Genomic DNA, 18,042 nt, shown 5'->3' with positions numbered 1-18,042 from the left:
CACGTACAACAACCTCATTGACCAGATGACCAACTGGGAGGCCCGGTCGGAGACTGGGCCACGGGGGCATTTAATTCCCAGAACCCCCACAAGGTAGCCACAAGATAGGTAGGTAGCCCTAAACTAATCACCCTGCAGAGTTCAATGAGACTAGCCCCAAGTGTCTGGCCTCCAACCATGGACCAGCCACCATATTTCATAGATGACCAAGTAATGAGGGAACAGATTCTATAAGTTATCATGGTTTATCGTTTTTCCTGAGGGGCTGTGCTCGGGCCAGAGGGGGCTGTCCTCGGGCCAGAGGGGGCTGTCCTCGGGCCAGAGGGGCTGTCCTCGGGCCAGAGGGAGCTGCGTGTCGGGCCAGAGGGGGCTGTCCTCGGGTCAGAGGGGGCTGTCCTCGGGTCAGAGGGGGCTGTCCTCGGGCCAGAGGGGGCTGTCCTCGGGCATCAACACCACCACCCATACATGAACATAATTGCTCACCCACACACACAGACACACGCACATAATTACTACCAGAAGAACTTCTAGTTTACTCCTGGCATACACAATTTATTCTCAAGGTACACAGCTTATTCTGAGGTTAAATAGGTCAGTGCGCTGTGACTGTTTTGTTGGAAGTTGGCACGTGATGCTGTTAATGAAGAGCCCTGAACCCAGTATGAATATACAACCTGGAATATAAATGAGCACTATATATACTGTGTATATTTGTGTGTACTCACCTATTTGTGCTTGCAGGGGTTGAGCTCTGGCTCTTTGGTCCCACCTCTCAATTGTCAATTAACTGATGTACAGATTCCTGAGCCTACTGGGCTCTATCAAATCTACATTTGAAACTGTGTATGGAGTCAGCCTCCACCACATCACTGCCTATTGCATTCCACCTGTTAACTACTGACACTGAAAAAGTTCTTTCTAACATCCCTGTTAGAAAGAATGGGTACTAAATTTCCACCGGTGTCCCCTTGTTTGCGTACCGCCAGTGTTAAACAGTTTATCCTTATCTACCCTCTCAATTCCCCCTGTGAATTTTGTAGGTAGTGATCATGTCTCCCCTTACTCTTCTGTCTTTCAGTGTTGTCAGGTGCATTTTTCCCGCAGCCTTTCCTCATAACTCATGCCTGTGTGTATTCACCTAGTTGTATTCCACCTAGTTGTGTTTGCGGGGGTTGAGCTCTGCTCTTTCGGCTCGCCTCTCAATTGTCAACCATTCAACTGTTACTAACTACTAACTTTTTCTTTTCTCCCACACACACATACACCAGGAAATAGCTCATAGCAGCTGTCTTGACTCCCAGGTACCTATTTACTGCTAGGTAACAGGAGCATCAGGGTGAAGGATCTGCCAATTTGTTTTTCCGGTGCCGGGGGGATCGAACCCCGGTTTTCTGATTGTGTCTATGGCACCCCTGCTCTTCACTGGTTCTATTCTGCATTTTCTTCCACATCGTTTACTCCAGTATGTTGTTATTTTCCTGTGTAGATTTGGTACTTGGCACTCCAGTATCTTCCACGTATATATTATTTGATATCTCTCTCGTCTTCTTTCTAGTGGGTACATTTGGAGGGCTTTGAGACGATCCCAATAATTTAGGTGCTTTATCGCGTCTATGCATGCCGTAATGTTCTCTGTATTCTCTCTTTCAGCAATCTCTCCTGCTCTGAAGGGGGAAGTGAGTACTGAGCAGTACTCAAGATGGGACAACACAAGTGACTTGAAGAGTACAACCATTGTGATAGGATCCCTGGATTTGAAAGTTTTCGTAATCCATCTGATCCTTTTTCTGGCTGACGCAATATTTGCTTGGTTATGCTCCCTAAACGTTAGGTCGTCAGACATCATTATTCCCAAATCCTTTACATGCTGTTTTCCTGCTATGGGCACATTTGATTGTATTCTGTACCCTCAACAGTACCAGGCAGGTACCAGGCAGTTTGATGCAGCTGCTCGCAGTCTGGTGTATGAATCACAGCCAGGTTGATCAGGTATCCTTTGGAGGTGTTTTTCAAGTTAACACCAAGAGAAGCCAGCCATATGAAGTCATTAAAATATAATTAATTTACATTCTGGAGGAGGAAACCTTTACAGGAGCCAGCAATAATGATGAGGACATTGCAGACGATTACGACTGGAAAGAACTCTTCATATCATGCTTTGCTCCTAAGAATGATCCCCCGTCTGAAGCTGTATCTCGTTGCCTTCTCGAGATATTTGGGAATATGAGACCGGAGTAGAGTAATCAGCCCATCGATGTACCACAGGAATCCAGTGAGAAGTCCTACACTATCTTAGAGGCTGCCAGGTTCCAGCCTGCTGAATGCAGCCAAACATTCTTACAGAAAAACAATCAAAAGTCCTACGATGTCATACAAACATCCAAGTCTTTTACTGTTCGTTCTGCATTCACCAGTGAGCCTATTAATGTTATTATTGGTGGGGCCAGTAATGTGGACGTAGTCCAGAGAAGTGCGGATGAAGCCTTGGGAAGTGTGGACAAAGTCAAGGAGAGTAAGGACATAGTGAAGAAGAGTGCGGGCAAAATCAGGAAGAGCAAAACTAACAGACGTCCTTTACGATATCCTCTAAGCCAGAAAATTTTGTCTCCCGTCCGTCTTGCGGTGTTTTGGTAGCCTCGAAAGGGCACCTGCAGAGGCACCAATCGGCCCATTGTGCCAACAAACACTTCCAATGCTCCCTTTGTGACTGTCCTTTACATGGAGAGAGAAGCTGAGCAAGCATCTCCAATGTGCCCATGCAATAATTCCTAAATCCAAGTGAAATAAGCTGCAGAAAAACTCATCGCAGTTTCTGGCTGTGATTGCTCGGTCATAAATATTGATACATAATGGAGTAAGACATGAGAAAAGAAGTGTGTTATGTGACCAGTGTGTGTGGCAGCGTGGGGCCTCACACTTGTCTCATCACCAGCCACTTACCTCCAATGGATACACTTTTACATTACCACTAATTCTGTAATAAGTTACGTATACCAGACACAGATGTGCTGGGTCGGAGACACAAGTCATGCTACACTCAGCAATGATGTGAATAAATGTGCTGATACTTGTTTGAGGAACCAGGTGGGTAAACTGTGCTTACCAGCAGCCAGTAAGACCAACCCTTCCTCTCAACTAATAGGTTGCAGTTTAGACGTTATGTTAACCAACGTCTAAAATGCAACCTATTATAAAAAGTAACGGCTCACAAATATCAAAGTTTTCTATACATCGGCAGGTTAGGTTAGATTGGTTGGTTAGGTTAGGACATTGAATTTTGTATGCCGAGTCAAATCAAGGGAACAGGCTACACTCTACAGAAAACTTTACTGTGACACACAGCTGAGGTGAGACTGACCTTCGGGACCTGGAGCCGAGGGAGCCTCCGCCACACTGCACCGCTGCCACCATCTTCGCCGTCAGCGACAGCAGAGACATTATTGTCGAGGGTGCCACCACAGCACACGCTGCGCTCTTCTGCCCCACAACTAAGCACACACTATATCGTCTTTTCTCACTTTAGCATATTTCCATGCATAAAATGTTACATGTTAATATCACATAAGTCACATTAAGTTGCTAGTAATGTTCACTGTTGCTGCATTTTCCTTCAACAGGAGCCTCACTGTCCTGCTGCCAGGCCTTCCTTGTGGTGGCACTGGAGTACGGCCTGTGTCCTCGTGCAACAATTTGAGTCTTAAAACCTTAGAATAAGGAAGAAAAGGGTGTTTTGGGAGAACTTGTGATCGGTATAGCATTCCGGGGGGAGGGGACAGTAGACACTCTGGGGGGACAGAATACATACTCCGGGGGGGCACCTGGAACTTATCACCGTTAAACATCATGTTTTTTCAGTTGCTTAATCAAATACATTGTTTATATCTGCCTGTAGTTTTTCAGTGTCTTCTACAGTGGCCATTTTCATGCTGATTTTTATATCATCTGCAAAGGATGACACGAAGCTGTTGGATGCATGTGTGTTGAGCTCACTTATTGACTGCAACTCGGCAGCAGATCCGATGTCAGTCAACAGCAGCATCAGCGAACTTGCAGATGTTAGCAACCCGCAGTGCGAAAACACGTTCATGACCAGACCATCAACAGCAGCAGGGCTGTACACATCATCCACCCTCTCGCTGGCTAGCTCGTGGCCAGCAGATATTTTATATATTTTATAACAAAGAAGAGAAAGCCACACCTGTTTTGTACGGTATTCCTTCCCACTATCAAGAAAGCTACAACAACCACCGATAACCCTATAATACTGGTGGCAGCGGTGGGATCACATCTATAGCACAGCATCTACAGCACAGCAGCTACAGAACAGCAGCCAGCAACTCACCGTGTGAGACCTCACTAGTGACATCAGTAACAGACACTGTTGTGAGTGACATCAGTGACACTACAGTGTATTAGTGTGTACCACATGTACTAGCATGTCCAGCCCCATGCCCCTGTGACGACCTGATCATCCCTACCACGTTGAATTGACTGCAGCACCAGCAGCTTTTCAGCTCTTGTTAAGTACCCTGTGTTATTTTTTTCAGCAGACGACTAGATAAGCTACTGAAACTGAACTGAAATCAGTGAAGTGCACTGAAATCAGCTTTGACAGATTCTAGATGGGATTCACGAGGTAGCCTACACGGTGTTGGACATCTCAAAGCTTGTTTGAGGCTACTATAGATAAATTGTACTTAAATATTACTTAGGTACACAACCAAGAAGTTCGTCAAGCAGATTGTCGAGGACGCCGATGATAGAGTGCCATGCGGTGTTGGACGTATGGTTGTTGAGCTCACTCATCGAGTGCAACTCATCAGTGGATCTGATCTCAGTCAACAGCAGCATCAGCGAACTTGCAGATGTTAGCAACCCGCAGTGCGAAAACACGTTCATGACCAGACCATCAACAGCAGCAGGGCTGTACACATCATTCACCCTCTCGCTGGCTAGCTCGTGGCCAGTAGATATTTATATATTTTATAATAAAGAAGAGAAAGCCACACCTGTTTTGTGCGGCATTCCTTCCCACTATCAAGAAAGCTACCACATCAACCGATAACTCTATAATATTGTGACTAGTATTTTTGTCTATATCAGAGATAAGAATGAGAAATAGCAGTGGTGCAAGGACTGTGCCCTGGAGTGCTAAGCTTTCCACTGCACTTAGGCTCGATCTTACTTGATTTACCGTCACTCTCTGCATTCTGGTTGACAGAAAGTTGAAATCCAATGCCCCACTTTCCCGTTATTCCTATCGATCATTTTATGGGCTATCAATCCATAGTCACATTTGTCGAATGCCTTTACAAAATCGGTGTATACAACATCTGGATTTTGCTTTTCCTCTAAGGCTTCTGTGATTGTCATAGTGGTTGGGTAAATGACAGGATCTTCTCGCTCTAAATCCACGTTGTCCGGGGTTGTAAAGTTCATTATGTTCCATAAACTGGAAATTTGATTCCTAATCATTCTTTCAAAAACTTTTATCATGTGTGATGTGGGCAACTAGGCATAACTCGCCGACATCTCATTGTGTTCAAAAGAGAACTTGAGAAGCACCTCCAAATGATGTCTGATCAACTAGGCTGTGATTGTTATGTCAGATTCCGAGCAGGAGCATCTAACAGTCTGGGTGACCAGACCACAAACCAGATCCCCTGGTCAGAGACCTGGTCGTGGGAACACTGATCCCCACAACCATCTCAAGATAACCTCAAAGTAGGCTGAGCTACAGCCCTTGGGTCCTGCCTGTCAACACTTAATCAAGTGGCTGAAGACTAAGTCACTCCATACATAACTTACATGTTAAGCTGTGTATAGAGTCTGCTCCCAACACTTCGGTTCTTGCCACATTCCACCTGTTCATTATCCCGACACTGAACAAATTATTTCTAATTATTATGTGAAGTCAGGTTAAGGTTCAAAGTTCAAGCGCGACCCCGACCCCAAGGGACTAGTCCTTGCACCTCATGCTCCGGTTAATCTGACACCACTCCGGGTGTAGTGGTATCAGGTTAGGTGATGTTACAACTGTCCTGTCTGTTCTCCAGAGTAATTTGTATGTGGTAATCATGTGTCCCCTGTTTCTTCTCTCTTCTCTTTTATTCCTTTTAATTCATAAACAGCTTGTAAGGGGGGGGAGGGGGAATTGACGAGGCAGGTGTAGGAATAATGAGTATTTAATTAATATTTCCAGTACAGTCTGTAACACTTAAGGTATACCTTAGGGTATTCTCCACGTATACTTGAGGTATACCTCAGGGTCGAAGTTTACAGTTGTCCTCTGAAGGACAGAGGCCAAGAGAGGCACGGGGGAAGGGGGGGGGGGCACTGCGCACACAATCACCACCAATAGACAACAATTTAGCAAGTATGCATCACCACCTGTGGCGCCTCTCTCCTACCCTCCCTCTCTCCCTCCCGGGGAGCCGGTCAGCCGAGCGGGCAGCACGCTGGACTTGTGATCCTGTGGTCCTGGGTTCGATCCCAGGCGCCGGCGAGAAACAACGGGCAGAGTTTCTTTCACCCTATGCCCTTGTTACCTAGCAGTAAAATAGGTACGTGGGTGTTAGTCAGCTGTCACGGGCTGCTTCCTGGGGGTGGAGGCCTGGTCGAGGATCGGGCCGCGGGGACACTAAAGCCCCGAAATCATCTCAAGATAACCTCCCTCTCTCCTTCTCTCCCTCAAAACACTTCCCTGCCTCCTTCCCTCCACTGAAGTATGATTATATAGCACTTGGAAATGACACGAGGACAAGGAACGTCGGCGGGGAACCAATGGCACACGTGCCAAACGTGGCACGCGTAACTATTTTGTTATACACAAGTTATTCAAAGCGGTCACACTACCAACTAGTCTAAATGGTTGGTTCTTCATGAACATAACGACAAGAATAACAACAGACCAAGATCATGGAGGACTTGCATAGAAAGGGAATGCATTCCTATACATCATTTAAATATTAGGAATGATAGTTATGTAGATTGGGAGCCGCTGCATTGAACAATCGTCAGCTGGAAAGGTGGGACCAAAGAGCTGAACACTGATCCTACAGGTGGAAATAGGTAAGCATACAATGTGTACTCACATAGGTGTGCTTGTGGGGGTTGAGCTCTGGCTCTTTGGTCCCGCCTCTCAACTGTCAATCAACTGGTGTACAGATTCCTGAGCCTATTGGACTCTATCATATCTACATTTGAAACTGTGTATGGAGTCAGCCTCCACCACATCACTGCCTAATGTATTCTATCCGTTAACTACTGAGACACTGAAAAAGTGTGTGTATTCACCTATTTGTACTCACCTATTTGTGTTTGCGGGGGTTGAGCTCTGGCTCTTTGGTCCCGCCTCTCGACCGTCAATCAACTGGTGTACAGATTCCTGAGCCTACTGGGCTCTATCATATCTACATTTGAAACTGTGTATGGAGTCAGCCTCCAAGTTGCGTGTGCGTGCGTGCGCGCACGCGTGTGTGTGTGTGTGTGTGTGTGTGTGTGTGAATGCGTGCGTACGTGTGTGTGTGAATGCGTGCGTACGTGTGTGTATGCGTGCGTGAACAAACTAGGTTACCTTTAATGTGAGGTCTACCAGCCCACAACACGAGATTTATCTGACCACAAAGTGTGTGAAGGTCGCCATAATGCTCACCAAGAACCAACCACTTGGTGTGGTCGGCAGAGTGACTGCTTCACTTCCTGCAGTGTCGGGGAGTGTTCGATCCCCGATGGTCCCATAAGGTTGGGCACCGTTCCTTTAATCCGTTCTCATACACTGGTCTCCTTGCCCTCATGTGTGAGCAATGATTGAGTGAGCAATCTAAAAGGTAAGTCCATCACGGGCTCACCATAGCCCGTGCTACTTGGAACTTTTAATTCAGGGAACTTTTTAGTTCTTACTTTAGCTAATGTCACGACATTCGTTAAGCATCTTACACAGATTCTCAGAATTACACGCTCGTCTTGCACTACGAAAATGACGTTATTATTCAAACACAGAAAATGGGGAAATGCTGTTCATGGGGTTCTCAAGAAATATGAGGTCACCTCACGAGGTTTCAGTAACACTGTTGATAGATCGAGTGGCGAGGCTTTACACAGGCACAGTGCCGCTGGTGAGTCAACAAGCCACCGGTAGTGCCAACATGGCACTTCCCTCGTCGTGTCTGGCACAATTACATAATGTAGGTAATTAAGGTAGTGAACCGGCTGTAAGTTCCACCTGGCGTGAAGCAGATGGTGTGAGGTGTCAGAACTTCCTCCACTGAGGAAGGTGGCAGAATGGGCACTAGATCGTGTAAACTAAGTGGTTTACAGGTTCTCGAACCTGTTGGGCTGTACCGTTGAGGCTGGACGTGGGTCTACCTCCACCACACCAATTTTTTGTACCTGGATTGCACCCGAGCCTGGTTGAATAGATCCCACTCAAAGGGGAGATGCGTGGTGGTGGTGGGTAAGGCTAGGTACAGCGAGGCTACCTTACCTTACCTTGTGGGGGGAAGGGGAGGGGAGGAGGTTGCATAAGCCGGCAGTCCAGGTCTATGAATACATGTGGTGGAGGGTCAGGTGTAGGGGGCGGCGGGGGGCGTCAGTCACGGGGGGCGTCAGTAGGTGGTGTAAACAGAGCCGCTTGGTGCCCACATACCTCCCCAGCTGACGTCACAGTGCCCAGCTGGGCATCACCCCCCCCCCCCCCACGCTGCTACTTAAACACTACCGGATCATCACCTCCCGCCCTCAAGTGCTGGCTACCCAGCCCCTGTGAGGGCTGCCTCACCATACCCGTCACTTGACGCTTACACAGTACCTGGATTGTACCTGGATGGGGTCCTAGGAGTCCTCCTCCTCCTCCCCAAGCCCGGCCCGAGGCCAGGATTGACTTGCAATTGATTGATTGATGAAGATTAAGCCACCCAAAAGCCGTAAGTGATGGCCCTTTTGAGCCATTACCAGTATCAATAGCTGATACTGGAGATCTGTGGAGGTGCGACTGCACCCTGCGTGACAGATGTCTCCCGTTGGACTTGCAACCGATTGATTGATTGATTGATAAAGATTAAGCCACCCAAGAGGTGGCACGGGCATGAATAGCCCGTAAATCGACTTGCAACCATACGGACCGTATATATATATACGGCTGGCAGCTTTAATCACCTCACTGGCGAACCACTATCACATCAAACTACTGCCATAACGCTACGTCGATTAAGGCAGTGTCTGGGATGCTCCTGGACGCAGGTTCGAATCCTCGTCACGGCCCTTGTGGATTTGTTCATTTACTGCCATAACGGATAATCAACTGGTCAGTAGCGTGAGCTATACTTAAGGAGCACGGAACGTCACTGTCACACACGAGTCAGCACCGCTCCTGTGTCAAGTAAGTCCACTACGGGCTCACCATAGCCCGTGCTACTTGCCCCGCTCCAGTGTCAAGTAAGTCCACTACGGGCTCACCATAGCCCGTGCTACTTGCACCGCTCCTGTGTCAAGTAAGTCCACTACGGGCTCACCATAGCCCGTGCTACTTGCACCGCTCCTGTGCCAGGTAAGTCCACTACGGGCTCACCATAGCCCGTGCTACTTGCACCGCTCCTGTGCCAGGTAAGTCCACTACGGGCTCACCATAGCCCGTGCTACTTGCCCCGCTCCTGTGCCAGGTAAGTCCACTACGGGCTCACCATAGCCCGTGCTACTTGCCCCGCTCCTGTGCCAGGTAAGTCCACTACGGGCTCACCATAGCTCGTGCTACTTGCCCCGCTCCAGTGTCAAGTAAGTCCACTACGGGCTCACCATAGCCCGTGCTACTTGTCCCGCTCCTGTGCCAGGTAAGTCCACTACGGGCTCACCATAGCTCGTGCTACTTGCCCCGCTCCAGTGTCAAGTAAGTCCACTACGGGCTCACCATAGCCCGTGCTACTTGCCCTGCTCCTGTGCCAGGTAAGTCCACTACGGGCTCACCATAGCCCGTGCTACTTGCCCCGCTCCTGTGCCAGGTAAGTCCACTACGGGCTCACCATAGCCCGTGCTACTTGCCCCGCTCCTGTGCCAGGTAAGTCCACTACGGGCTCACCATAGCCCGTGCTACTTGCCCCGCTCCTGTGCCAGGTAAGTCCACTACGGGCTCACCATAGCCCGTGCTACTTGTCCCGCTCCTGTGCCAGGTAAGTCCACTACGGGCTCACCATAGCCCGTGCTACTTGCCCCGCTCCTGTGCCAGGTAAGTCCACTACGGGCTCACCATAGCCCGTGCTACTTGCCCAGCTCCTGTGCCAGGTAAGTCCACTACGGGCTCACCATAGCCCGTGCTACTTGGACGTTTTGTTCCGAGTTGCTGAATCTTTAAAACAACAAAAGCAAGAAGTTCCTCACTGAAGGAATACCCTCTTGGCGCTTGCTCCGTCATGCCCCCCCCCCTCACCCCCCCCTCACCATCATTACCCCCCCTCACCATTATTCACCATTAGCACACAACACTACACCCATTCATTATAAATACACTCCCAAGATACACCTTGCGATCAACAAAGGTGAATGTATTCAAGAGGCACTTAGACATGTTCTTGTAAGAAGTGCCGGACCAATCAGGTTGTGGTGGATACGTGAGCCTAGCGGGTCGCTCCAAGCAACAGCCTGTTGGACCAAGTTATCACAAGTCGAGCTTGGCTCCGGGCCGGGCTCGGGGAGTAGAATAACTCCTGAAACCCTCTCCAGGTATGCTCCAGGTATGCACCTTGATGCATCTTCGACATGGTGTTGGGGAGCATGTTTCTACCGAGACACACCTCTACTGTTGCTAGTAGCACTTCTACTGTTGCTGGTCACACACCTCTACTGTTGCTGGTAGTACCTCTACTGTTGCTGGTAGTACCTCTACTGTTGCTAGTCACTCACCTCTACTGTAATGTCAGAAGACCTTTTAAAGAACACAATAAAGTAGCCGTCACAACTGCAAGAATAATGACAGGTTGGATAACAAGAACCAGTCATACAAGAGATGCCACATCAATGGTATATTTTAAGACACTAGTCCTTTCAAGGACAGACTATTATTGCACACTAACTACCCCATTCAAAGCTGCAGTTTTGGAGAACGTGCGGAGATCTTTTAGTCTCCGAACCCACTCAATATCTTGAGGTTATCTTGAGATGATTTCGGGGCTTCAGTGTCCCCGCGACCCGGTCCTCGACCAGGCCTCCACCCCCAGGAAGCAGCCCGTCACAGCTGACTAACACCCAGGTACCTATTTTACTGCTAGGTAACAGGGGCATAGGGTGAAAGAAACTCTGCCCATTGTTTCTCGCCGGCGCCTGGGATAGTACCCGGGACCACAGGATCACAAGTCCAGCGTGCTGTCCGCTCGGCTCAATAAAGCACATCTGAATTACTAAGACTGATTCAAATCTCTCAAAACTGTATTCTCTAGAATACAGGCGAGAGAGATACATAATAATTTCCACTTGGAAGTTATTATAGCGACTGGTTCGAAATCTGCACATGGAAATAACTCCACATGAGACCAGGAGACATGGCAGGAAGCGCGAAATATCCCCGTTAAAAAGCTAAGGTACAAGAGGTACGTTGAAAGAGGACTCTATGGACTTCTTGTGCCCAGGGGCCAGATTCACGAAGCAGTTACGCAAGTACTTACGGACGTGTATATCTTTCCTCAATCTTTGACGCCTTTGGTTACATTTATTAAACAGTTTACAAGCATGAAAACTTGCCAGTCAACTGTTTTTGTTGTTATAAACAGCCTCCTGGTGCTTCGGAGCTCATTAACTGTTTAATAATTGTAAACAAAGCCACCAAGGATTGAGAAAAGATGTGCAGGTTTGTAAGTGCTTGTGTAACTGCTTCGTGAATCTGACCCGAGAACTTTAAAGCACTCTCCCGCTATACATAAAGGGGCAAAACTGACCGACCACTCTTGGTGTTGAAAAGGGAACTTCAACAAGTTTCATACCCCCACACCCGGCACTCACAGCCGGCACTCACACCAGGCACTGTGGCACTCATGCCGTCATACCCAAACCACGCACTAGGCACCCACACTAGGCACTATGGCACCCACGACAGCGTCTGGCTCAGTCATCATCATATATTCACATTCAGAGACTGCCGCCCTCCACACCACCACCGCCACTACCCTCCACAATAGGAACTACTACTACTCTGGGAAAACAAAAGCAGGCCAGTAGTGATGAGCAGCATAAACTCTATGTACACAAATGCAGATGGAACTTCAAATAAAGGGATTGAGTTACAGGAAAAGTGACAGGAAGACAGGCACACATCACAATTATGGAAAGGAAACCTATTATAGGTATAGGTTAAGTAATAATTGTAATTACGAAGCAATAAGATGTTTATCTTAACATACTAAGAAGGTTAGGTAAGGTCGGTGTTTTCTATGAAGCTTTTCAAGGTAAACTAGTATGTTTAGTATGTCACATATGCACGTATTTAATAAGTCAATATTGATTGTACGAAAGTGCGAGAACGGGTTGAAGAGTACACACTAGGAATACCAACAGTGGAAGACCTGAAGACAGTGACAGAGGTGATTTATAATCCCCAACCAAACAACAAAAGGCCCAGAAGACAAATGTGACAAATGCACCAAATCTTGCCTAAAGGTGATGGAAAAAGCAACCCACAGAGGCAAGGGTGTGAGCGCTAAAATGATATTCCTAGCGGATTTTAACCACCGGGGGAAAATAAAGCGGGTAAATAAGGTGATGAGACATGGACAACAAAATTGGTAGAGACAGTGGACAAGCACTTCTTGAAGCAACAAGACTAGGAGGAAAACACTAGACCTGTTGACGTCTCAAAACACCACCATTATCCTGCTTGAGTACACAGTGCAGATGAAGGAGAGGGCTAGTGGCTGAAAAAAAAAGTTGAGGAAAATGAGAGATGACAGACGTGGGGACTATAGTGAACTTGGGGACTTTCTGAATGAAATCCAATGGTAGAACTGGAAGGGGAGGGAGGGAAGGAGCTATGGGGAGGAAGCGCCTAGCCAGTACGACTATATAGCACTGGGAAGGGATTAAGATAAGGATTAGGGATGGGACGGGGGGAGCGAAGGAATGGTACCCAACCACTTGTGGACGGTCGGGGATTGAACGACCGTCCACAAGTGGTTGTTGTACCACTGGTACCGTTGGATGCTTCATGAACGGGGACCTACATGAAGCGAGACCGTCGCTCTACCGTCCAGCCCAAGTGGTTGACAGCAAATGAGATGCTGGAATTCATCGCTCGGAAACGTACAGACACGTACAGAGCAGTTCGTACCACTCAAAGAGGAGGTTGATGAGAGAGACGGAAAGTTTAAACCTTTCGTACAACAAAGCAGAACGCTCCTAAAAAGCGCGGGAAAAGTAGAGAGAACAAGTGAGGGGGAGTGTGAACAGCGGATTGTAGCACCGAGGCCGCCACTCCCGCCCCTGCGTGACCCACACACTCTTCCACCCAATTATTTGCTTGACGCCAGCTGCCCAAACACTTTGTTCTTGCGGATACTTGCCCAACCATGGCAATGTGTGCTTTGTGGAACCCATGATTAGGGGGGCGAGCTGGAGGAATTTTGGGGTGGGAGGAGGTGGAGTTATACCAACCTTATCTTTTAAAGAACACAATAAAGTAGCTGTCACAACTGCAAGAAAAATGACAGGTTGGATAACAAGAACCTTTCAAAAAAAGAGATGCCAGACCAATGATACTTTCAAAGGCACTAGTGCTCTCTAGGGTGGAATGTTATTGCACTCTAGCAGTCCCATTTTTAAAGCTAGAGAAGTTGCTGACATGGAGAGCCTGCAAAGATCCTTTAATGCTAGAATCCACTCAATAAATAATCTAAATTATTGAGAATGATTAAAATATCTAAACATGTATTCTGTAGGGAGCCGGTCGGCCGAGCGGACAGCACACCAGTCTCGTGATCCTGTGGCCCCGGGTTCGATCCCGGGCGTCGGAAAGAAACAATGGTCAGAATTTCTTTCACCCTATGCCCTTGTTACCTAGCAGTAAAATAGGTACCTGGGTGTTAGTCAGCTGTCATGGGCTGCTTCCTGGGGGTGGAGGCCTGGTTGAGGACCGGGCCGCGGGGACACTAAAGCCTCGAAATCATCTCAAGATAAACTCAAGGTAGAGCACAGGCGGGAGAAATTCATAATATACACTTGGAACTATTAGAGGAATTGGTTCCAAATCTACACACACAAATGACTCCTTAAGAGACCAGGAGGCACGGCAGGAAGTGCAATATTGTTGACTAGCAGACGTACAATAGGTATACTGAGAAAGAATTCTATCAACACTATGGCTCCAAGGCATATATATACGAGGCATAACTATCCGACCTCTCCTGATGTTCAAGTGACATCTTGATAAACGTCTCCAAAGAATATCCTTAATACCAGTCTCACGACATTCACAAGAATGCCATCTTAACTTCAACTATTCATGGCTTGGGCAACAGTATATAAATTACACACCAAAGTGATTAAAGAATACATGAATATTTTGTGGCTAATGATTCATGAGCACTAATTATAGTTTGAAGTATCACTTAATAACATAGCATCTCTGTATTTTTGTCGGCCAGAATCACGCACTTGGGAGAGATTCGGAAAGTGCTGGACTGTGGTGAGTATGTGGGCCTTCGGACCGCATCAAGCAACAGCCTGGCCCCAGACCAGGCTTCGAGAGTCGAAGAAACCTCAGAACCCACTCCAGGCACACTCTTGGTAACGACATGGTGGTGGATGTTTGGTGTTGGGGGAATATCTTGTGAGAGCGCTGTAACTAGAGTGTGTCCAACAACATTTACTTCAAGTGGAAGATGGGCGTGATGAGACAAGTGTCATGATGGCACTGCTCGCAACACGGGGGAGGACTGGTGACTCTAGCACCACCACACCAACATTTCACACGAGCCACAAACCACCACATTACCTCCTAACAAAAACAATGCATTACACGTACGTGACTCAGAGAGTCAACAGAGGCAATGGCAGCGGCAATGATAATTACAGATGATAAAATGTCAGAGGAACGATGTATTAGTAGCAATAAATGTGGAGACAGAAAAGTACACTGTATATAGTGATCATGTCCCCCCCCCCCCGTATAATCTTTCTCTCACCTAGGGTTGTGTGAATGGGCTCCTTTAACCTGTTTTTGCTGCCTAGGTCTCGTAATTTAGGCATTAAACTTGCTGCAAACCTTGACACGTTGTCAAGTTCAGTTTCGTTCTTCACGTGGAGCGGATTTTATGCAGGAGCTGTGTATTCTAGGCCTCACACAGGCTGTGTAGAATATCTCGAAAGAATTCTCATTTAGGTTTGTAATTGCAGTTCCCATATGCTACTAATGTTACCCTACTGATATGGGCCCCTCGGTATTTGCGTTAGAATTATATTCCGGCCCAAGACTTTACTCACACACATTCCTCTATTTGCGGTGCTTCCCCCTAATGGTGGAGCTTTCTTAGAGTACCCTCTCTCCCTTCCCAATCATTACCATGCACATGTTGGGGTTAAACTTAGCAGTCATTTGTCTTGGAGTTATCGAGGTCGTCCTGTCAGTTTTTGTCCGTGGTTTTACATTTCTCAACAGTTTTGCGTCATCTGTAAATATTGCTTAGTTTGAGCTCGTTTCTCGGGTATGTCATTCACATGAATTGGGAGTGATAATAGTCCCAGGAACGAGCCTTGAGAAACCCACTTATCTCTCTCCAGCTCGACACAACTTCTCTAAGACTTTTGTTTTCTCTCTGTTAGGTATTCTTCTTTTTATACACAATTTAGTTTTTTCTCAGTTATTCAGCTGATCTCTTATCATGGACACCATCTTCTCCTGAAGAACAGCATCAAATGCCTTTTGATAATTGGTGAAACTGCAGTCGACTCGGTCTTCTATTTATGATTGTATGTGTTGACCTTGTCACAGAACACTATCAAGTTTGTCACCAACCTTCCTCTTGTAGATTGCGGGGATCAATGTTCTCGCGGCCCAGTCATGGATTAGTCCTCCTGGTTGGTGGTCTGGTCAACCAGGCTGTTAGATACAGCTGCTAGCAGTCTGACGTATGAGTCACAGCCTGGTTGATCAGGTATCCTTTGGAGGTGTTTATCGAGTTCTCTCTTGAACACTGTGAGGGGTCGGCCAGTTATGCCCCTTATGTGTAGTGGAAGCGTGTTGAACAGTCTCGGGCCTCTGATGTTGATAGTTCTCTCTTGAACACTGTGAGGGGTCGGCCAGTTATGTCCCTTATGTGTAGTGGAAACGTGTTGAACAGTCTCGGGCCTCTGATGTTGATAAGAGTTCTCTCTGAGTACCTGTTGCACCTCTGCTCTTCAATGGGGGTATTCTGCACATCCTGCCATGCCTTCTGGTCTCATGTGATGTTATTTCTGTGTGCAGGTTTGAGACCAGCCCCTCTACTATCTTCCACGTGTAGATTATAATGCATCTCTCCAGCCTGCGCTTTAGAGAATACAGATTTAGAACTTCTAATCGGACCAATAATTAAGATGACTTATAGAGCGGATTCTAGCGGTAAAGGATTTTTGCACGCTCTCTAGGTCAGCAATTGTCTGGCTCTGAATGGGGCTGTTAGAGTGCAACAATGTTCCATCCTAGAGAGAACTAGTGTCTTAAAAAGTATCATCACTGGTATGGCATATCTTGTTTGGAAGGTTCATAGTGACAGCTCCTTTATGTTGTTCTGTGAAGTTAAGGTCATCTGACATGATTACTCCTAGCTCCCTTAAATTGCTTTTTTACTGTATCACACTATAGGTAATGGAAGATCCATCTTCATATGTTGCCAGAAGTTTATTTCGTGCACATTCTATGTGCAATAACATCTTGGTCATGCACTTGTCGAAACCTTTCGAGAAATCTGTGTATATAACATCAGCGTTTTGCTTATCGTCCCATGGCATCTATAAGGCCGTATCGTAGTATATCTTGAGGTTATCTTGAGATGATTTCGGGGCTTTTAGTGTCCCCGCGGCCCGGTCCTCGACCAGGCCTCCACCCCCAGGAAGCAGCCCGTGACAGCTGACTAACACCCAGGTACCTATTTTACTGCTAGGTAACAGGGGCATAGGGTGAAAGAAACTCTGCCCATTGTTTCTCGCCGGCGCCTGGGATCGAACCCAGGACCACAGGATCACAAGTCCAGCGTGCTGTCCGCTCGGCCGACCGGCTCCCTGGCCGACCAGTAGTATCTGGTAATTGTAAGAGGCAGGAGCGCTCTGTTCTACACCCATGTGCTTCAGGGTGATGGGAACACTGTCATGTCATTTATTGTGTTCTTACTACTTAACACTCTTTCATACATGTGTGAGATGTGTTTTGCTTTGCTTTGATGTCCATAGGGAATGGAAAGGATGGGGGAGGTAGAGGGATGGGGAGATGAAATTCAGGAAGAGGATGCGGGTGTAGAGAGAGAGGAGGTTTGAAAGTTCGGTGGCCTGTCCACCATGGGTTGACATTTTTGTATGTGTTGTTTGTTTGCGTATGTGTTATGTTGGGGTGTCAGTACATTGGCTGGGGGGGGCTAGTGTTTGTGACCTTGTTGGTGTCCTGATGTGTTATGTTAGTGTAAAAACAATGTTAAACAACTTTCCTATGTTCTCCTTGTTCCTGTTCTTCATGTATTGCTATCGAAGCTTTTCTTGTGAACCCACACTCCTAGATATTTGTTCTCTTGTTCTACACATTGGACAACGAGGTGTATTGTCAGTCGTATCAAGAGGGCTGCTGATTTTCCTCCGGATATTTTCAGTAAGTGAAGTGTTCAACTGAAAATATCATGTAGCACCCCTCACAGTGTTCAAGAGAGAACTGGATAAGCACCTCCAAAGGATACCTGACCAACCAGGCTGTGACTCATACGTCAGGCTGCGAGCAGCCGCGTCCAACAGCCTGGTTGATCAATCCAGCAACCAGGAGGCCTGGTCGACGACCGGGCCCGGGGACGCTAAGCCCCGGAAGCACCTCAAGGTAACCTCAAGGTA

At 47.4% G+C, this 18,042-nt stretch overlaps 1 protein-coding gene across 11 annotated transcripts in view; it reads right to left on the bottom strand.

Moving 5' to 3' along the window:
- RhoGAP93B (MyTH4 and RhoGAP_KIAA1688 domain-containing protein RhoGAP93B) overlaps nt 1-18,042 on the bottom strand; it is a 192,291-nt gene that overhangs the window by 44,002 nt on the left and 130,247 nt on the right. For 2 of the 11 annotated variants that reach the window (XM_069309084.1, XM_069309085.1), the window contains exon 2: nt 3,359-3,704. The exons of 8 other annotated variants lie outside the window; for them this stretch is intronic. In XM_069309084.1, coding sequence (XP_069165185.1) covers nt 3,359-3,438 — 80 coding nt within the window. In that variant the 5' untranslated portion in view covers nt 3,439-3,704. Of the gene's footprint in view, nt 1-3,358; nt 3,705-18,042 lie in introns of those variants that run through there. One more of the 11 variants, XM_069309083.1, reaches the window with a different exon arrangement.

Source organism: Procambarus clarkii, chromosome 64, assembly GCF_040958095.1.
Source record: "Procambarus clarkii isolate CNS0578487 chromosome 64, FALCON_Pclarkii_2.0, whole genome shotgun sequence".
Classification (NCBI taxonomy): domain Eukaryota; kingdom Metazoa; phylum Arthropoda; class Malacostraca; order Decapoda; family Cambaridae; genus Procambarus; species Procambarus clarkii.
This window is presented reverse-complemented; position numbering and strand designations above follow the sequence as displayed.